The sequence below is a fragment of the Podarcis raffonei genome, chromosome 13, assembly GCF_027172205.1.
Source record: "Podarcis raffonei isolate rPodRaf1 chromosome 13, rPodRaf1.pri, whole genome shotgun sequence".
Classification (NCBI taxonomy): domain Eukaryota; kingdom Metazoa; phylum Chordata; class Lepidosauria; order Squamata; family Lacertidae; genus Podarcis; species Podarcis raffonei.
The window spans coordinates 24,271,759-24,293,775 of record NC_070614.1 but is presented as its reverse complement, the minus strand read 5'-3'; the positions used below and the strand labels follow the sequence as shown (position 1 = coordinate 24,293,775).

The window sequence follows — 22,017 nt, the reverse complement described above, 5'->3', positions numbered from 1 at the left end:
TAATCTCCTGTTCCAGATGCAAACTATACGTTATTTAAAATAGATGCACATTTGTCTGACTAAGCGCGGCAGCTTCCCCTTTGGCAAATTTTGCCTCACAGCCTTAACATTTAACCCTCCTGTTCAGGGGGGGAGGGGGAGGGAAAGGATCTCTGCCAGAACTCCCCCTACCCCACATGTAATAACACGAGTTCACTCATTATCCCGATTTCTCTTCAAGGCTTTTGACAGGGATCAAGTCAGCTTAGGGCAGATCTCTTCCCACCATCAGCACCTCAGGGGACAGGTGTGTCTTTGGTCCTAGCGGTTGCTGAGTCTCTGGGAAGCAAAGTGCATCGTCAGCCTTCAGATCCAGAGTGATTTGTGTTAGGAGGAGGGGTGGGGAGGGAGCACGCACAGGGTCTGGTTTTGGAGATGGAACAGGGAATTGCCAGGAAGGAGAACTTAAGGGTAGCTCTACCATGAGGTCCCCACCCTCACCAACAAATTGCATATTTCCCCAGGAGGGAATCTGCCAGGGGTGCAAGAGAACTTCCCATGCGACTGTGTTCCATGGGTCAAATTTGCTACCCCTGAACAGTGTTGGAAGTCTTATTCTCTGCTCCACCTTTGCCTGTTTGTAGCACCACATCTGCTAGAAATCCAAGTGACTTTGCAACAGCTCTGCTGAAATTTGCAACAGCAATAAAGCCTGTCTTTAACAGGGTGAATGGCCGTTGCAATAAAACCATAGCCCTTCCTCTGTTGCAGCCTCCATTTCAATTTTTTTGCTTGTAAGCTCTTTGCAGCATGGTGCTGTCCTCTTATATTTTGCAGTGTCCACCCTGCATACTGAGGACACTACATCTAGGAATGACAGCTTGGTGGCCTTTAGCAAAGACACCCCAACATTGTTTAGCAAAGATGGGATACCCAGGCAGTGGGTGGGGGTGGGGTATGCGTGGCAATTGCAATATTCCAATCGGAGCGGGGCAAATGCCGTTTTAATTTCCCACAATGCCTCTGGTGCAACACCCTCCCAAGGCATTGTGGGAAATTACAACAGCAGCCAATGGGCAGTGCTGAGAGTGCCTTTTAAAAAGAGGATCTAGGGTGGGTTTCAGCAGTGGGCCCCACAGGATGCTGGGGGTCCTGGCGGCTGCCCAAGGGTCCTGCATGCTGGTGCCAGGCCTGGAGCACAACACCACGAAAAAGCAGAGATACCAAAGGCCCAAGGTAAACAAAGGAGATTTAGCCAGCGTTCAGAAGGTCCTCGGAGACAGAAGTGAGCACACACACAAGCAAACCTCCCTAGACAAGGAGTTCCTTCCACTTGGTCGGTGGCATAACAACAACAGCCCTGATTCTCACCTTTGCAACAGGGAAACACAAAGCAGGAGAGTTTTTTGCCTTCTGCCTCTGATCTTCCTATGGAAAGAGGCCCACAGTGAAACTGCAGGGTTGGGCATCACGTCTAGCAATTTGGCACCTTGTCTAGTGTTGCAATGGGCTTTGACGGGTGTTCACAGGTTAGCTTGTACCTGTGTACAAGTTGTCTCTACCTTCATGAGGAAGGAGGCTTGTTTGCAAGTTGTGCTGAACACAGGCACAAACTGCCTGCGCACTTGTGCAGGTGTTTGTGGGAAAGTGGGATGCCTGCTTTGTATAGCTCTGCTATTGGGGACACAGGCAGTACATGCATTGAACATCGAACACTGTATGTGACTAACTGTATGAGCATATAGCTCAGCTATTTGTGTACCCATATAATATGGTACCTTGGGTTACGAACTTACCGGTAATTTGTTCCGGAGGTCCGTTCTTAACCTGAAACCGTTCTTAACCTGAGGAACACTTTCACTAATGGGGTCTCCCGTTGCTGCCACGCCTCATCCTGGGGCAAAGTTTGCAAGCCAAGGTCCTATTTCCGGGATAGTGGAGTTTGTAACCTGAAGTGTTTGTAACCCGAGGTACCACTGTACTCAGTTTGTACGCCGAATGTAATGTGTGAACACACCTAAAGTCTGAAGGCAGTGCTTATTTTATTTTTAGAAAGAGAAGTCATGTATGGGAGCCCTGACATGTGCCCTGGAGAGATGTTCAGCTCTTTAATGTTAACATTGTGGGAAGCGGGTTGCAGTGGCTCAAAGGCGCTTTTCTCAATTATGTAATATTACTTCATATATTGACTTGAGGACAGGCAATCATTCTTAAAAAGGTTGACAGCGGTTTGAGAGAGGCTTCACTCTGTATGTGTGTACCAGGAATGGGGAAAATGTGGCCCTCCATATATTGTCAGGCTGTAATTCCCATCAGCCCCAACCAACATGGCCAACAGCCAGAGATGATAGGAGTTGTAGTCCAAAACAACACCTGGAGGATCACAAGTTCTCCACCCCTAGTGCGTGCATGCGTGGGTACACACGCGCGCGCACGCGCGCGCGCACACACACACACACACACACACACACACTCTTCTTTGATGGAACTGTCTCTTCTGGTCAGTCAGACAGGTCTTTCAGGCTTTGAAAAAGTACCAAAACCTGACAAACATAAAGCAGGGTTTCCCAAACTTGGGTCTCCAGCTGTTTTTGGACTACAGTTCCCATCATCCCTGACCACTGGTCCTGCTAGCTAGGGATGATGGGAGTTGTAGTCCAAGAACAGCTGGAAACCCAAGTTTGGGAAGCCCATCTAAAGGCAAAAGTGGGAGAAGCATAGATTCCATAAACAGCAATCTCAAAGTTACCTTCAACCACCAGGGAATAAAAAGCCTATTGTCTGCCTCCAGCTTCTGCTACTTCAAAGAAGAGGCTTGGCCAATGATGGGGTGCTCAAGGGGCTTACTCAAAGTAAGAGAGCTTGGCTGCAGAATCAACCACATCTGCATGAAATCTTTGTCCTGGTTATACCACTGAAGGAGGCATTCCATAAATTGGGCTTGCCCGTTCAGGCCAGCCTTCACCCAGCTGGTGTCTTCCAGTTGGACTAAATCTCCCATCGGCTCCAGCCAACATGACTGCCTGGTTGATTGGAGCTGTAGCCAACCAGCTGGAGGGCACCAGCTTGGCGAAGTCTGGAGGAGAGGGCTGTCAAGGGTTACTAGCCATGATGGCTATGTTCTGCTTCCACAGCCAAAAGGCAGCAATACTTCTGAAAACCAGTTGCTGGGAACCAACGGAGAGGACAGTCCTCTTGTGTTCGAATCCTGCTTGCATATGGTTGACCACTGTGGGAAAAGGATGCTGGGATAGATGAACCATTGGCCTGACCCAGCAGGCTCTTCTTAAGTCCTTAAGGCCGATTTAGGCTGTAAAATCAGCACCCGAATTCCTTCTCCCCTGCCCATCCACCAATGCTGGCATGACAACTCAGGGTCTCTCTTCTCCACCCACTCGCAGATAGCAACTTCCTGCTGGCCAACGCTCAGGTGCACCGCGGCTTCCCCATCGTCTACTGCTCTGACGGATTCTGCGACCTTACTGGCTTCGCCCGGACAGAAGTCATGCAGAAGAACTGCAGCTGCCGCTTCCTCTACGGCAGCGAGACCTGCGAAGCCGTCCTGCAGCGCATCGAGAAAGTGCTGGAGGGGAAGCAGGAGTACCAGGCCGAAGTCTGCTTTTACAAGAAGAGTGGTGAGTTTGGCGGAGCCCCCTGGGAGGACTCCCTTCCCCTCCCGGCATTGCAGGCTGTTTGTATGCTGCTGGGCCTAATTCAAGGTGCTAATTCGTATTAGCAGCTTGGGAGCTAGTTATTTGCTGGAGCACCTCTAGCCATGTGAGCCAGGCTGGATCTGGTGTTTGGCCAGCAACTCGGGTGTGGAAAGCTTCCTTGCAGTCCTGTGGATGAATGGAAATGACTCCACAGGGACATGGAGCAGGATGTAGGGACCTCCCTGCTTTTCACCCTCCCGGAGTGTTTTTGCCTGGCTGCAATGTGTGCCCTGGGGCTCTGATTGTACCTCTTCCTTGCCTGGTTAGAGGATAGAGAGGGTTGTATGAGTGTGAAGAAACTAGAAAACCTGCTGTGCAAAGGGGAAAAGTACTTTTACTGCTCTGCTTAGTGAGCAGGAAGTTTAGTGAGCAGGAGGAGTCTGTGGCAGTGAGCGAGGCAGAATCAGAGGTTGGAGAGGAGCAGGGTCAACAGGCAGCAATGAGTCAGGCTAGTGAAGAAACCAGGGGGATCTCCTCCTGCTGCAACCAGTTCCTCTCCCTCCTGGTCTCCCAAGAGCAGAAGAGGGAGGAGCAGAGACAGGCTTGTTGGCCTAGTCTCAGATTGCTTGGAAAGGACCCAGGGGAGGAGGAATCTTAGGGCACTGTGGGTATGCTTTATTGCTTTATTGGGGCAAGGTCTACTTGGAAGAGTTGCCGCGCTCACTAGGCCTGGCCTCCTGAGCTGCTTGTTTCTTTGAATACAGTGGTACCTTGGTTCTCAAATGCCTTGGTACTCAGACGCCTTGGTTCTCAAATGCTGAAAACCTGAAAGTATGTGTTCCGGTTTCTGAATGTCTTTTGGAAGCTGAATGTTCCCTGGGGCTGCTGGCTATTGTTTCTGGGGCGCCTGTACCAATCAGAAGCTGTGCCTTGGTTTTCAAACATTTTAGAAGTCAAACGAACTTCCGGAATGGATTAAGTTTGGCGCTTTTGTTTCTGCTTTTTATTTTGCGTTTTTGTTTTTGACACTTTTTTGGTTAATTTGTTTTTGTGACTGCGTGGAACCCAGTTTAGCTACTGATTGTGTGACTGTGGAAATGGATCAAAACCCCCATCCAAACAATAACTATCATCAGTGCAAATAAGAAAAAACAATTTTAATTTTTGTCATCTACAATACTGTCTTATTTATTTTATAGTACAGTACATTGATTATTAGGAGGGATGTGGGTGGCGCTGTGGTCTAAACCACAGAGCCTAGGGCTTGCAGATCAGAAGGTTGGCGGTTCGAATCCCCGTGATGGGGTGAGCTCCCGTTGCTTGGTCCCTGCTCCTGCCAACCTAGCAGTTTGAAAGCAAGTCACAGTGCAAGTAGATAAATAGGTACTGCTCTGGCAGGAAGGTAAACGACATTTTCATGTGCAGCTCTGGTTTGCCAGAAGCGGCTTAGTCATGCTGGCCACATGACCCAGAAGATGTACGCCGGCTCCCTCAGCCAGTAAAGTGAGATGAGCGCTGCAACCCCAGAGTCGTCCGTGACTGGACCTAACGGTCAGGGGTCCCTTTACCTTTACATTGATTATTGCTTTCATTTTATGTATCACTGATCTCGTTAGATAGTAGAATTCATGTTAAATTGCTGTTTTAGGGTTGTTTTTAAAAGTCTGGAACGGATTAATCCATTTTGCATTACTTTCTATGAGAAAGTGTGCCTTGGTTTTGGAACGCTTTGGTTTTGGAACGGACTTCCGGAATGGATTAAGTTTGAGAACCAAGGTAGCACTGTAAAGAGCTAAGTGCACTGACGCTGTGTGAGGCATTGCCAACCTGTTCCTGACAACTGACAACTGCTCCTGATATCAGCTCTCTGGCCCTGCCCATCACTGGCCCATGGAATGTTGTCCAAAAGGAAATGTGGCCCCTGGTGTGAAAAATGCCCCCTGCCCTAGAGACATGGGCTGCTTGGACACTGTCGGGATTTTGCTTTATGGTTAGGACACTTCACATCCTGAACCACTGGTGACTCTGTTGAGCTTGCACCAGTGCTGCCCCCTTTTTTGATAGTGCTTGGTTGACGGCAATTGTTCTTTTTTATTGCTGTGGCTATAATGTCTCGGGCCAGCCCTGGTCAGGCTTAAAAGAGTGTGAAATCTAAAAAATCCAGAATTGGGCTAAGAACAATTTAAGCTCAGAGTCTGAGGGTTGCTGGGCATCACTGGTGGAGAAGAGGGTGGGTGCTGCATTCAGATCCTGCTCCCTGGCTTCCCATAGGCAGCTGATTGGTCCCTGTGAGAACAGGCTGTTGGACTAGCTGGGTTTTGCTTAGGTTGTTAATTTATTCTTAGAATAGACTGGTTTGTGCCATTTATACACATTGCAGAATTTGGGTTTCTTTGGTACAGACTGATGAAGTGCTGTTGGCACATAGCGGACAATGCTGGGGTCCTGGGGTCCTTGGAGAGCCCAAGGGAAATAATGTGTTCAGAGAGACACTCGCTTTCTCAGTGAGGGGTGGGCGTCTCATATCTCCAGGGTTCCATTGGCATTTTTTCCCTGGACATGGTTTAAGATGCTCGGCTGTTGTTGTTTTTCAGCAACAAACCCCTTAACACAGGTGCTGCCCATCCTGTTTCAGCGACCGAAGAGAAATGGGAAGGTTCTGCCCTGCTGCCAAAGCCTCGTTTAACGGGGTTGCATGGCTGCTGTGGCAGCAGCTTCTGGTTTCCAGCGAGATCTTGTGGAACTCTCGTGAGATCTTGCTGGAAGCCACTGCCACGCCTTCAATGTCAGTGCCAGCAGGGGGTTGAAGGGGCACACGTGGCAGCTCCAGGGAAGTGGCTTCTGGGTAGATGTGGCAAGAGCCTCACAAGATCTCATGAGAGCTCTGTGAGATCTTTCCAGGACCCAGAACCCACCACCATAGCTTCTTCTCTGAAACTACCTCCGCATTTAGCTCTTCCAAATCTTTCAGGTGCGAAGAGTGTGGTGCTTGTTCTAGATGCTACATTTGGAGTGCGTGGGGATACGGAGAGACGGAGAGTTGTTTTTTTTTATGGCAGCCCTTTTCTCTCTCTAAACCTGGGTTCTGTGAGGTTGTCAGCTGCCTGCCACCAGATAATAAATAACAGCTTTCTCAGCTGCTGAAGGCTAGTGGCTAGGCCATCACGTAACCTATCGCTTGCAGTGTTATGGCTAGACGTCAAATACCAATGGACAAATGGCAGCGAACAAGAACCATGCCTCCATTCTAGAAAAGATGTGAGTTGCACTCACAAGGAAATATTAATATTATTATTACGTTTTACCTATATTTACTTAAGCAAATAAGGCTTAGCTGCCGCTGCGTTTTAAAAAACAACAACGATCCTCCTAAAATAGCCCAAACAGAAGAAAAGAGAGGTCATTCTCAAGCAGCTGCCAAAGGATGTATTTATAAAAATTAATCATCCAGCACATTTCAACAAATGTCCTCATCAGAGGAATATCAAAAAGTAAAACTAGTGTAAGAACCATATCTCCAGGCTAGGAAAGATCTGAATAGGGCTGATGAAATGGGTATTATTAGTAGTTTATTGTTTTATCCCTCTTGCGCTCTCATGGTTTCTCGTACAAATGCAATTCTAATCTGCTAGAATGGTGTTGCTGTTTTTACGCTGATCGTACAGCTTTTTGGCTATTGATATTTACTGTCGCTTCTTGGAAGCATTTGTTCAGATGTGTTGTGGCGCTCACTGATTCTCTTTCAACATCAGCTTGAGACTTGAGTGTTAACTTTTTAAAGCTGCTACTGCACCATATAGTCCATGGGTAGGCAAACTAAGGCCTGGGGGCTGAATCCGGCCCAATCACCTTCTCAATCCGGACTTCGGACAGTCCGGGAATCAGCATGTTTTTACATGAGTAGAATGTGTGCTTTTATTTAAAATGCATCTCTGGGTTATTTGTGGGGCATAGGAATGCGTTCATTATTTTTTTCAAAATATAGTCCGGCCCCGCACAAGGTCTGAGGGACAGTGGACCAGCCGCCTGCTGAAAAAATTTGTTGACCCCTGATAGTCCCTCTCAAGCCCAGGCACCAGATGTGCAATTGCTACACCTTCCTCCTCAACCTCGCTTGGGTCAGATCATAGCATCTGTGATCAAGCCAGTACAAGGGCATTTCTATAGGGTTGGTGTCCTTTTTTGTTTTAGAAAGCACATTTGAGCTTGTGCAAAGTATCTTCCTGTGCCCACTGCCAAGAAGGAAACAATTTATTCCCCCTTCCCCCCAAAAAACTTGCACAGAGTGCCTTTGAGCATGTGCAGGCTGCTTTTTCCTTGTAAGAAGAATCATCCCAAACGTAGAGCCATTCTAAGCTGATCATGGGCAGTTTAAGCATGAAGGCACGTTTGAAGGAAACCACCAGGAAGAAATTAATAGAATCATAGAATTGTAGAGTTGGAAGGGTCCCTGCAATGCGGGAATCTGCAGCTGTCCCATACAGGGATTGAACCTGCAATCTTGGCATTCTCAGCACCACACTCTAACCAACTGAGCTATCCAGGCGAAATTCTATGGGGTTGGTTCTGGTTGAAGCTGCTGAAGCTTCAGATACCCCTGAGGAAGCAAGGGAGGTGTTTGTGGGGATTGCAGAGATGAGCGTGGCAGGGACTGCTGTCGTTCCTCCTTGGTGCAGATGGTGATGCTGCTCTGTCCCTTTTCTCCCTGGTGCAGGAACAGCCTTCTGGTGCCTGCTGGACATCGTACCTATCAAGAACGAGAAAGGCGAGGTGGTCCTTTTTCTCTTCTCCTTCAAGGACATCACTGAGAGCCATGGAAAGAGCCAGTCGAGTGAAAAGAAGGAGGGTGAGGCCTCGGTGGGGGAGGCAGGCTGGGCTCCAGAAACAGGGTCGCAGATGGGTGGGGCGGCAGTGCTCCTTGGCAGAAGAACACACCGAGCGAGGGGTATGCCTTAAGAGAGCAGCCGTTGGCTCCAAGCTGGTTTGGGCATCTCCTTCCCCATTCTGCAAGGCTTCGTCTGGGATGTGTGCATGCATATATCCCTCTCAAAGGGAAAGGCATAGTATATGCTGGCACCAAGGGACAAGGGTGGCACTGTGGGTTAAACCACTGAGCCTAGGACTTGCCGATCAGAAGGTCGGCGGTTCGAATCCCCGTGACAGGGTGAGCTCCCGTTGCTCGGTCTCTGCTCCTGCCCACCTAGCAGTTCGAAAGCATGTCAAAGTGCAAGTAGATAAATAGGTACCACTCTGACGGGAAGGTAAATGGCGTTTCCGTGCACTGCTCTGGTTCTCCAGAAGTGGCTTAGTCATGCTGGCCACATGACCCAGAAGCTGTACGCCCGCTCCCTCAGCCAATAAAGCGAGATGAGCACCACAACCCCAGAGTCGGCCACGACTGGACCTAATGGTCAGGGGTCCCTTTACCTTTATGCCTGCACAGGAGATGCTCACCCCCTTTCAGCAAGAACCTGCGGCCTTCCCAGTATTGTTGGAACTCCAGCTGCCAGCAGCCTAGCTGCATGGTCCTTGGTGATGGGTGATGTGAGCTGCAGTCTCCGTCCTCGTTCCAGGTTCTGCCTCCGCTTTGAGAGGCAACTGTCGCTGGGAATCGCAAGTGGGGAAAGAGTTGCTGTTCCGGTCAGGGTCCCCCAGGCATCCGATGGCTGGCCATTGCTCAAACTGCTGCCGGAAAGACTTCCCATGAATGGGAGTAGGAAAACCCTTTTGGAAGGCTGCTTGAGGTTCCTGTGAGGTTTCCCTTCATCACTGTTGGACTGAGAGCAAGCTGTAGAAGCGTTTGTTTGGATTAGCTGAGGAAGACTCCATGGGGTTAGAAGAGCAGCTGTTCTTAGATTAAGGTCATCACTATCCTTACACCCAGAGATGTTCCATCACTACAGAACAGGGCGGGTAATTCTTTGACCAAAATAGCTTCGGGAAAGATTTTTTTAAAAAAAATATTATCATTCTATTCAGACCATTTCGGTACTGCTTAATATGAAAACGTATTTCCAAACAATGTGCAGAAACAACAACAAATTTAGAAAAAGGGCACGATAAAACCATCCATACTGATATCAGTTCTTTCTTCTTGTAAACGCAGCTCCCTGCACAACAACTTTTGACCTCCACTCATTCATCCTGGCTCTCAGCCAGGGCCCAAGCAAACTCACAGATCACATGCACCCCCCCCAAAAATAAAAGAATCTCACAGTGAAGAGGGTGTTCCTGGAACGTTCTCTATCACTCTAGGCTAGCTTTTAAGGTTGATGGAGCTTCTTCAGGTTGCCCATAGCTGCATCCTATTCAGGTGCACCCACACACCTGGTTCCAGGCTACTGAAGGTTTAGTTCGGTGAGTTTGGGGGGCAAAGGATGACAAACAGGACACCCCTCCATTCACAGGCCTTTGTCTGGCCTCTCCACACCTCTCCTCTTCCACCTGCTATACTGTGTCATCATGACAGGGCTCTGTGTCCCAAAAGAATGAGCTGGAGGTGATATCACATGCTGGCTCACTGCTTGTTGCATCTAGCATGTTGCAGGGTATTCAGAGTGACGTAATCCGACTTTCTGTCATTAACAGCCTGTTGGACGGAATCAGCCCACAAGGTTCCATCTAGCTCTTTTCCTATGGTTAGATACCTGCAGCCAACCTAGCACTTCGCTTTCGAAACTGCCTTGCTTATGAGTACCCTATAGCTGACAGGTTTGTCAACACTCCACAGAATCGCATCCATGGCTAGCAGAGTTTGCCCCAAAGAGGCAACTAACTGCCACTTTTGGTTTCCCCCCCAACCACACATATGATTCTGAGGTCAGCATTTCAGCTTGGAGCCTGAGAAGCAGGAACAGGAAGGAAAGCCAAGGGGGGTGGATACAGCAGGGCAATGTCAGAATCCACACAAAACAAGGTGTTCCCTCTCTAAGAAGGGAATTTTGAGCCTGACCTGTCCCACTCTTTTTCTTCTTCCAGAAAAGCACCGCTGTAAGAAGGCAGGGAGCTCCCATCTGCGGGCAGCCAGGAAGCAAGGCCGCACAGCCTTGCACCACCTCGCCAGCCAATTCAGCAAGAAGGAACGGACAGAGATGAAGATCAACAGCGTAAAGATGATTTGCTTGTTTTGCCTTTTAAGGAGGGGATGGTGGTGACTGGTTAATCCTTGCGGCCCTAACTATGCAACTGTCTGCATACTGACAGGCGTACACCTCTGTCCCTGCTCCCCACAAACACCTTATTCTGAGAGGCCATTGTTCCGTTCTGAACAAGGGACCTCTTAAGGATGGGTGTGCACGGAAAAGACTGAGACCACAACGCTATACGTTTAAAGCACTATGTTGCCGCGGCTTCCCCCAGAGAATTATGGGAGCTGTACTTTGCTAAGGGTGCTGAGAGTTTCTTAGGAGACCCCCCCCCATTCTCCTCACAGGGCAACCATTCCTAGAGTTCCCTGGGAAGACGGACTGACTGCTAAACTACTCTGGAAATTGTAACTCTGGGAAGGGAATAGCTTTCCCCCCTCTCCATGTTCTCCTCACAACAACCCTGTGAGGTAGGTTAGGCTGAGAGGCAGTGCCTGGCCCAAGGTCATCCAGTGAGCTTCACAGCTGAGTGGGAATTTGAACTCTGGTCTCCCAGACCCTAGCCTGACACTCTAACCTCTACACCGTGGTGTGCTCTATAGTGCAAGGCTGCCCCTCCAGGCAATGGTGCAGTTGCATTGAGGAAGCATTGCACAATAGCCACTGTTATTATTGCGTTGATTGCAATAGTGCACTCTCACGAAAAACACCATTCTGGAGGGGCCCTTAGAGGCTTAAAAAAAAATATTCTGTGGATTAACTGATGGTGTTGTGGGGTCATTCACATGCTCTCTCGTAGCAGAGCGAAAAACCCCAGAGATGTGCAGCCCACAGATATGATTTTGGGCAGCCGCCAGTGGCTTGCAGTGTTAATAGCCTTAAGCCCATCACTTTGAAGGCCATTAATGCCTTTGCTGAGGGTCACCCTGCGAGGCAGCCCTGCGATTTCTCCCAGCAGTGAGTGCAACCCAACAGGCGCGTGTCCTCAAGACTCAGAGCAGCCAGGAGCAGCCCAGGCAGAGCAAAACGAGGCAAGGACTGCCCACCGCCTGATTTGGGGCCTTGTGGAGTTTTGTTAGAGATTCCAACTAAACACCAGGAAGAACTTTCTGGCAGTAAGAGCTGTTCCACAGCGGAACAGACTCCCACGATTAGGGGTGGACTCTCCTTCCTTGGAGGTTTTTAAGCAGAGGTTGGATGGCCACCTGCCATGGATACTTTAGCTGAAATCCCTGCATTGCAAGGGGTTGGACTAGATTATGGTTACCAGATTTTTTTCAGTGAATCCGGGGACACTTTTTTTTTTGAAGCCGAGTAGCAACAGGGAGTCGGTAGTGGGGATGGTGAGGCAAAAGACCCTGGGCCCAAGCACGCATGCATATTGTATAAAGGTGCAAAGCCCTTCTTTCACATCCTGTGAAACATAAATGCGCACAGTTTTTTAAAAACTGGGCAACGGTGCGTCACCTGCCCATGATTCTTGAGCCTTCCCTGATCTCCTGCCCCCTTCCCCCTTTGTATTGACAGATCAGGGGAGGCTCGGGAGTTGCGGGTGGGCGGCCGTTGCCTAGGAGGGGTGCAAGGCGTGTGGTTTCTCTGCCAGGCAAGGTGCAAAGCCCTTCTTTTGCACCCTGTGAAACATAAATGTGCAGAGTTTTTTAAAAACTGGGCAACGGCAGCCTGTCCGTGACTCCTGAGCCTCCCCAATCAGTCAAAACAAAGGGGGAAGGGGGCAGGAGATCATGGGAGTCATGGGTGGGCAGCGTGCCGTTGCCCAGTTTTTAAAAAACTCTGTGCATTTATGTTTCACATTTTTGCCTATGTCACTGGCCACGGCTGCCATCCAAGCTATTTCTGTACCATAGCAGTTGGGTAATCTGTGGCCCTCCAAAAATTGTTGGACTCCCAACTTCCGCCCCCGCCCCCCAGTCAGCATGGCCAATGACCGGGGATGATGTGAGCTGTAGTCACCTAGCAACCCCTGGAAGGCCACAGTTTCCCCACCCCTGAGACGAAGAGAAAGAGCTCTAGGCATGCTCAGAGATGCTCTGTTCTGCAGTGTAAAACCACAAGGTCTAGGACAAAGTCTTGTTAAGGTGAAGGGTAACAGGTGGAACCCGATCTTGAGACTCAACATAGATTCTTTGTTTCATAGCAGGGAGAGAGTGAATGTGAACCCACATCTCTTGGGTCACTTACTTGGTGGACCGAGGACTAAGGCTAGGGTCTGATGTCTTTATTGCCGGGTTGCAAAAGGCAAAGAGAGAATTGGCTTGTTTTATTACTGCTGCTTTTGGTGCTGCCTAATCCATTGTTACACTGGGGTGCAGTAAGGCAGTAGTTGCTGTGCATTCTACATAAGGTTTTGCAAACACCTTACATGGAAAGCACATTCTTACCACCAGTTCATCCCGCAACAGAACTACAGTTCCCAGTACTGGGGGGGGGGACACTATATTTTAAATGTATGGCATCTGCTCAGTATTAGTCTATTTCAAGACTTTTTCTTTTGTTGCATAAGCAGCGCAGGCAATGGTCTTCTGCTTTGGCGAGAGAAGCCAGTTTCATTTGTGGCTTGTTCTGATTTTGAAACCAGTTGTTGGGTTTTTAAGCTCGTTCCTAGATTATTTATGCGAGAGCTGTTTGCTTGATTTTGCTGCAGGACTTGGTGAAGTTTGTTACCTGTGTATATTGGGGGTGGTGTAGGGTGGGGGGGTTGGCAGTAGCTGCAAAAGCCAACCCTATTGAGAGCCCACCCCTTACCAGCCAAGACCTCTGTTCTTTTCCTCTGATGCTCTATATGCCTTGACAGCTGTTCCCCATGCCCCCTCCTGCCAATGACCCAACGCCAGTGCAGATTAAAGGGCTTTGCTCTGTTTGAGGGAAGGAGGCTGGTAGTGGTTGGGGGCTGGCGGTCTGCAGGGGAGACAGTGTTGAACAGCAGCCACAGCAGCTGCTCTTGCAAACCATACAATCCAAATACGGGCTGGGTCAAAACAAACCCCTTCCCTGCCACGAGCAAATCCAGAGACTTTACTTAACACAAAGCTGATAATGGTTGCCAGGCCTTGCAGGAGTCTGGCTTCCTATTCCTCATCCACACTTGGGATGGAGTGTGTGTGTGTCCATCCTAAGGAGCTTTTTTGTGTGTGTTAGGGGGAATATGCCTACAAACAAAGTGATCCCAAAAGGATCACAGAGGATTATCCCAATGGGTAAAGACAGTGCAAAGTACTGTATAGGGGAAAGGCACAAAGCCCCCTGCCTTCTGATTTCCAGAACTGGCTACTATTTGGAAAGCAAAGCAGTAAGAGAAGACAGAATTTTGTACAATACAGTCGTACCTTGGAAGTCAAACGGAATCCGTTCCGGAAGAAAGTTCAACTTCCAAAATGTTCAGAAACCCAATTGAGGCTTCTCATTGGCTGCAGGAAGCTCCTGCAGCCAATCAGAAGCTGCGGAAGCACTGTCAGACATTCAGCTTCCAAATAACATTTGCTAACTGGAATACTCACTTCCGGGTTTGCAATGTTCGGGAGCCAAAACGTTCTAGTACCCAGATGTCCGGAATCCAAGGTATGACTGTAGCTTGCAATCTGCACTACTGGCATTCTTTTGGCGTTCCTCAAGGCTTCTCCGTGTCTCTCTGACGCAGGCATGGATCAGTGGTGGGTCCTGACCCACAAGCCCCAACTGAGGGTGGGAACCCATCATCACTTTCGTCTTTTGTCTCAAGGTTGCAGGGTTGTTGTTGTTGTTTTAAGAGGAGGAAGATTGTTGGGAGGAAACACACAGAGGAGGAGGAGAAAGATGTATATGGTTGTGAATTTGGTGCTGGTGATAATATGGGTCCCCTATTCCAAGTTGGGATTAAAGGTAGGCCCCGAGTTTCCAAACCACATACATAAATTCCGCCTCACTTCCCACAGCTATTTAGCTGATCAGAATTTCCAGGATAACTAAATGAAGCCTCCATGTGCAGAGGCAGTGTATCAGCCATTGTCCAACCTGCAGGGCTCATGGCCTCAATGAGTTGCACTGATTCTGGAGCCCATGCCCACTACTAGCACACAGCCCCCAAAGGGATGCCTGCAAGGGGGATCTGACCCTTGGGTGACCAAGGTCTTGTCATCCCCCACCCCCCGTGGTGCCAAGGTCTATGGTGCTGGGTGCTCAAAAGGGGTTTCTTGTTTCCTGTGCCCTCCAGAACGTCTTTGAGAACAAGCCCTCCGTGCCAGAGTACAAAGTGGCCTCGGTGCAGAAATCGCGCTTCATCCTCCTCCACTACAGCATCTTTAAGGCCCTGTGGGACTGGCTCATCCTCCTGGCCACTTTCTATGTGGCTGTGACCGTTCCGTACAACGTCTGCTTCACCGACACGGAGGATAGCTTGGCGGCTGCCCGCAGCACCATCGTCAGCGACATCGTTGTCGAGATGCTCTTCATCGTTGGTGAGGACTGCAAAGCTGTGCTTTACCCGGGTGCCATTGGGTTGGGGCTGCTGCTGGTGGGCAATAGGGGCTATCTAGCTCAGGTGAAACCTGCACAGGGATGTGAAGTGGGTGTCAAACAACACTGCAGTGGAGGTGCCCTTCATTGCAGTCTCTGTTAGCAACACTGCCTAAGGCAGTGCATACACACCATACATTTAACACACCCACCCTGAATCCTGGGAACTGTAGTTTGCTACAGGTGCTGGGCATTGTAGCTCTGTGAGAGGTGAACTACAGTTCCCAGGATTCTCGGGGGGGGGGTTTCAAATGTAAGATGTGTGCGCAGTCTAGGGCTATACAATAAACGCGAACTTTTCACCATTGATGGTATTGAGGCTTTAACATCCATCCTGATTAAGAGTTCTGTTGAACGCAAAAGCTTGCTTGCTGTTTTCTGACATTTTGGTTGGTCTAAGAAAGGGACTCTGGGAATTTTCTACATGACAGTTTTTGGTTTATTATGATTACAATTATTATCCATAGGTTATATATATTTCTGTCTGAGCCATTTTACCCACACGGCAACACTGTGAGGTAGGTTAGGCCTAGAGACAGTGTCTAGCCCAAGGTCACTTAGTGAACCTCATGGCTGAGTGAGGATTTGAACTGTGGTCTCCCAGGTTTTATCCCAGTGCACTAACCACTGCACCACACTTCCACTTGTTCTGTGCCTAGAAAACATGGGTCTGAGCAGTTTTCCACTTGACCTGCACTTTCTAGGCATGTGTCCGAGTGGTTTTCCCCTTGCCTCACTTTTGTCCCCCAGGGAAAACTCACTCTTTAAGTGCTAAATTCCGAATTGCTCTAATTGAGCGTCAAAAAGCGGTTTTCCCTTGGGGAAAGCATCAGAACAAGTGTGGATAAGTCCCGGGCCTCAACTATTTGCCATGCATGCTAGCACAACGTACCTCTTCCTCCATTTAACTGATTTGGAGGGTTTCACTCTGAGAAAAGCTTATTAATTTGGCATGCAGAGAATGCCCAGATTATGACGTCATTGACGCTGCTGTGAAATAAAGTGCTGGTGCTTTGTCCCTGCTCCCCTAAACTACCACAGGTGTCAAAGTTCATGTAACAAATATGATGCAAAATAAAGAAAATGCTTAATTTTCAACGACCCTCAATTGTTATTAAATTATGGCATGTTTCCTCTTCCGTTTACAACAATTACAAGGCAATTACTGTCATGTCTGTTCAGAAGTGATTCCCCACTGGATTAAATGGAGCTCACTCCATTTATAGCCAGGATTGGGAACATGTGGCCTTCCAGATATTGCTGGACTACAATTCCTATTATTACTCCTATAACTATTACTACTACTACTAGTAGTAGTAGTAGTAGTAGTATTACTATTATTTCTATACCACCCTTCATCCGAAGTTGACAAGGCAATTTACAATATAAACACAAAAATACATACCACCAACAGCAGCTGAATCAGCTGAACAAATCCTCTTGCCTACTAATATCCTTTTTGCAACTTCCAAGTTGTCAAAGAACAGCCCTGACCATTGGTTATTCTGGATGGGGATTCTGAGAACATCCAAAGGAGTTCCCTTCCCTGGGGTGTGGGGATGCAGTAGACTTGCCTTTGAGGTGTTAGATGAGATGCCACATAACTACATGGGTTTAATGAGGGGATAGGTAAGGAACAGCAGCCTCCTTACAGCTTTTCATTGGCTCCATATCAGCAGCATAACACAGTAGAATACATTCAGCTACACTGGATACTGGTGGGCAGGCAAGGAGAAAATTGGGACCGTGCCACTCTTAGATTTCTACTAATCACACCTGGTACATGCCTGGCTTCCCCCAGTGAATTCTGGGAATCATAGTTCGTGGTGCTACTGCAAACACTGTGTTAGAGAATCTCAGGCACCTTCACAAATCTGCAAGTTTCCAAAGTGACCTGATGGGGAGAGATAGAGGGTGACTCAAAATGGATTTCGATGTGCAGCAGAATTGATATTTCGATGTGTCCTCAGGTATTATTAATTGTGATTAATAGATGGTGGGGAAGTGCCAGCCCTCCAGAGGTTGCTGAACTACAACTCCCATCATCCCTTGGCCATTGACCATGGTGTCTGAGGCTGATGGGAGTTGTAGTTCATCAGAATCTAGAGGGTTCCCCACACCTGTACTAGATGCTAGGGAGACGAAACTCTGGAGGACTATCTCCAGCTTGCTGCCCTGCTTGTGAACTTCCTTTGGAGGCAGAGCCTGGGGTTGTATGGCCCTTTCGCTTGATGCAGGACAGGTGTGGGGAACCTTTTGCCTGCCAGATGTTCCTGAACTACAACTCCCATCAGCCAATGGCCAGGGATGATGGGAGTTGTAGTTCAGGAACATCTGGCAGGCAAAAGGTTCCCTACACCTGAACTAGGAAGAGATCTAGGTATGCCTTTGTGTTGTTGTTGTTGTTGTTGTTAAGGTGTGACGTTGTGCTTGCATGCTTGATTTGATATAAGGCTTCCACGTGTCTCTCTTCATGTGGAAGACGTGGCCTTGTCACTGCCTGGGTTGGGGGACGTGACCAGGAGCACACATTTGGTTTGTGAACTTACTGCCCCTTTTTTCTGATAGACATTATTCTGAACTTCCGCACCACGTACGTCAGCCAGTCGGGCCAGGTGGTCTATGACACCCGTTCAATCTGCCTCCACTATGTGGCGACTTGGTTCTTTGTGGACTTGATTGCAGCCTTGCCCTTTGACCTCCTCTATGCCTTCAACGTCCCTGTGGTGAGTCTGCCTTTCAATCTGCCCCTCTGAATCAGCAAGAGGTGAACGCTGAGAAGGGCCTCTGGCCTTTTCGGCTAGAATTGCTGAGCAGCCTCCTTCTAAAAAGAGAGGTCTGCCTGGAGGTGCTGCCCTCTGAACTGCCTGATCTGAAGCAGGTCCCTTCTGCTCTTGCAAGGAGGAATGTGCTCATTACAAGAAGTGATTTGCACATGATGAAGCACCACAGAAATGATAAGCAGCTTCGAGAAATGCCCCACGCAACATCACCCATAATGGGTGCAAGGTGACTTGGCCACCGAGTGGTGACAGAAGATAATTTTGCACGTCCTCAGAGGCACAGTTATTACAATAACAATGGTAAAAACATAATTTTTATAGCACTTTATTATCTCAACAGATCTCACAGTGAGTTTATAGGGTAGGTCAGTATTATTTTCATAAGTATTACCTGCAAAAATAAATAGTGGCAATATAGAGTACTCCTTTTCAGGGCTCCAACCAGTCAGTCATGCCTTCTGAAAGATATGCCATTCCTTTTCCCTTCACCACTGACTTTCTACACACACACACACACACACACACACACACGTGTTAGTAGCTGATTTCAGAGGGGCTCCAAATTTTGTTTTTAAATCAACTAAATCAGGGGTGTAGAAGAGCCCATAGCACTCCACATGTTGTTGCACTTCAGTTCCCATCATTCCTGACCACTGGCCTTGCAGGCTGGGGCTGATGGGAGTTGGAGTCCAGTACCACCTTGAGCGCTACAGGCTCTCCATCTCTGAACTAAATGAAGCCTGTTCTCTCTGCCCTGCTGCAAGGTTTCTCCTGTAGCTAATCCCACACCCTGCCTCTGCTGCTTCTTGCTATTGGATGCACCTTTATTTCTTAGCCTCGGTTTCCCGGGGGGCTCATTAAGCAGCTTGACGAAGTGTCTCATGCTAACATGATACCTTCGACTAATGAGGAAGCTTATGCAGTTGCTAGCCAGCCATTGCTTTCTCCTGGCAGCGTGCTGAGCAAATGGAGGTCACTAGGTTTGAACTCCTTGCTTCCTAATTTAATCTTGTCAGATTCCACCTGCTTTTCAAAGTAACAGCAACTTCACCTCAGTCCAGCAACAGTGGGAGTTTGAACCAAGACCTCCAGAGACCTGGCAAACGGCAACTCCTCCATTCTCAGAACTGTAATGACCAGCTTCTGAAATAAGAACTGCAGAACCCAAGGCTGTGTGCACACGATACCTTTAAAGCACATTTGAATCACATTCTTTCCCTCAAAGAATTCTGGGCACCTTAGTCTACCCTCACAGAGTTACAATTCCCAGAAACCCTTAACAAACTACAGTGCCCAGAATTCTTTGAGGGATCGAATATGCTTTGAATGTGCTTTAAAGTCATAGTATGTGTACACAGCCTTAGCCTGCTGTGAAGTCACAAAATCTAAATTCTGGAAGTACAATGGGGGCTGGCTGTGGCTACTCAGTTGTGATGGGGATCCACTCTGCATGTGCACAGAGGAACTTTGTCTTGGTACAACCATTCTTCATGTGGTTTAAGCTCTCAAAAATTTGCACAATTTGGGGGTGAGATGAGGTGAAGAGCATCTTTCTCAGGCCCCTCCTGTAAGCCCCAGTTACCTTAATCTTTGTTCTCAAGCGCCAATCACAGCCATAGCTCAATGGCAGAATAAGATTTCAGATTTAATGCTCACTACCAGCACCTCTTAATTTAAAGGACTAAGAAGAATAAGACTTAGGAAAGACGCTTGTCGTGGGTGTTGGGAAAGAGTCCATCTGCGGACTATGATTTATTTGTTTATTCCATTTATAGCCCCCAAGGAAAAAAACCTTTCTTCCCCACCCATTTATCCTCATCTCAGCCCTATGATGTAAGCCAGGCTGAGTTGTAGCAATTGGCCCATGATCACGCATTCAGCTTCAGGTCTAAATGCATGGTATGTTAATGCTGTGATGAGCAATCACATTGCAGGCTTTCTAAAATAAAATATCAGGTACGGGGAGTGGGATAGTCAATGTCACTGCAGTACAAGAGCCAGTTGAATTCTTTCTTCCCCACCTAGCCATAATCATCCGGGGGGTGGGGGGTGGGCGAGGAGGAAGTACTGCAGAAATCAGTATTGGCACCAATGGGAGTCCTGCCCTCCTAATACTAATTTCCATTGGAGTGGTGTGATGCTTGCCAAGATCATAGCTGGGGAGGAAAGACTTAAACCTCCCTCCCCTGTGTGCTGTGCTGTTGATGACTACCCCCACCTCCAGCCACTTGCCTTGCCTGTCTGTCTGTCTGTCTATCTGTCTGTCTGTCTGTCTATCTATCTATCTATCTATCTATCTATCTATTTTAAAAAAGAAAACTCTAACCATGTTGTTACTATGAAGTACAATTAAGCCCTGAGAGGGGATCTGAACCTAGGTCTCTGCAGTTCTAGTCTGACACTGTTACCCACACTTGCCCACACAAGAATTGCCCAATGCAGGAATAATCTGATAAACAGTGGAAAATTGGGTTCCACTCAGGGTCACAGATGATTTGTTTTGGTGTTCTTAGGTGGGTGGATCAATCGTCACTTTCTGCTACTCCCCTTTCCACACCCACTGCTTCCTCAATGCTCTCGGGTTTCCCCCCCCCCCAGCCATGCTCGTAATTATTTGTGGTGCACTCCTAAACGGAGTGTGGCTTTTTATATTCCTTTCGATCCCTCATATTTGCAACACACACACACACACACACTGCCCCAGAAAACTGCATGTTAAAAATTGCATGCTGAAATTTTGCAGTTGCCTGAGTGTGTGCATTTGCACACTTCTTGGATGGGATTTAAAAACGAAAAGAAAAAGACAAGGTTCCTGTGAAGCTGAGTGCATGCCCTGTTAGTACTTAGTTGGCCTAATAGGATAAACAAATTAGAAGGCAAAGACAAACACAAAAGGGAGCACCTGGTATAATCAGCAGGAAAGATCAAACTTGCTCCTTTTATTACAAATCCAGAGGTTGCTGAACTACAACTCCCATCATCCCTTGGCCATTGACCATGGACTACTCCATTGGATAAGTTACCATTCTTGCTTAATAGTCTAACAGACAAAAAGCAAGGTTTTATTTAGTTAGTAGCTAAGTTTATATCCCACCCTTGCTCCCAAAGGAGCCCTGTGTGGCAAACATAGCAGTGGCCAAACAATACAATTAAAAATAAAATATATTTTAAACAATTAAATACATCTAAAAGCACGTAAAACCATCTCAAACTAATAATTTCAAGGGTGTCATGGACAGTATCTTTCAGTCATCAAATGCCTGGGTAAACAGGGATGTTTTTTAATTCCTCCTGAAAGTTAATAGTGAGGGAAGGAGATGCACCTCACCAGGGAGAGCATTCTGTTAACAGGGAGCCACCACAGAGAAGGCCCCGTCACAAGTCAATGCCAACCGGGGAGCATGTAATGTCTATGACCCACTCTGATTTATTTTTCTCCCTTCTCCTTCCCCAGACCTATCTGGTGCACCTGCTGAAGACAGTGCGCCTCCTGCGCCTGCTCCGTCTCCTCCAAAAGTTGGACCGCTATTCTCAGTACAGTGCTATGGTCCTGACTTTGCTCATGTCCATGTTCGCCCTCCTGGCCCATTGGATGGCCTGCATCTGGTATGTCATTGGCCGGCAGGAGAGCAACGATCCAGTGACCTGGGACATTGGTGAGCTTATGGAACGACTGGGCAGCCCTCCTCATGGAAACCCTGAGTGTGTGGCTCCGAGTGGCGCTACATGCGTCTCCTTGTGGGAACCCATAGCAAGGCTGCTGTGCATCCTGGGAAAGGAGTGGGCACTGAGCAACAGGGCTTAAACAAACACACTTTCTTTTCTACTCCTTGGGCAACCTTTCAAGAAGAAGAAAATAACATAGATCTGCATGTTTACAGCATGGTTCAGTTTGACCCAGCAGAAAGCTGATGTTGGAAGGGACAGAAGGGCTAGTGTCTGTAACACCACCAACACCTCCTCTTCCCCCAATCTCTGGAGCAGTTTTCTAACTTTTAAGCAAATGTT

General features: G+C 48.2%; 1 protein-coding gene across 1 annotated transcript in view; it reads left to right on the top strand.

The window, feature by feature from the left end:
* Positions 1-22,017, top strand: part of KCNH4 (potassium voltage-gated channel subfamily H member 4) — a 50,177-nt gene that overhangs the window by 9,292 nt on the left and 18,868 nt on the right. Inside the window, exons 2-7 of the mRNA XM_053363768.1 lie at positions 3,381-3,614; positions 8,347-8,478; positions 10,611-10,738; positions 14,925-15,168; positions 17,795-17,952; positions 21,464-21,665. Coding sequence (XP_053219743.1) covers positions 3,381-3,614; positions 8,347-8,478; positions 10,611-10,738; positions 14,925-15,168; positions 17,795-17,952; positions 21,464-21,665 — 1,098 coding nt within the window. The remainder of the gene's footprint in view (positions 1-3,380; positions 3,615-8,346; positions 8,479-10,610; positions 10,739-14,924; positions 15,169-17,794; positions 17,953-21,463; positions 21,666-22,017) is intronic.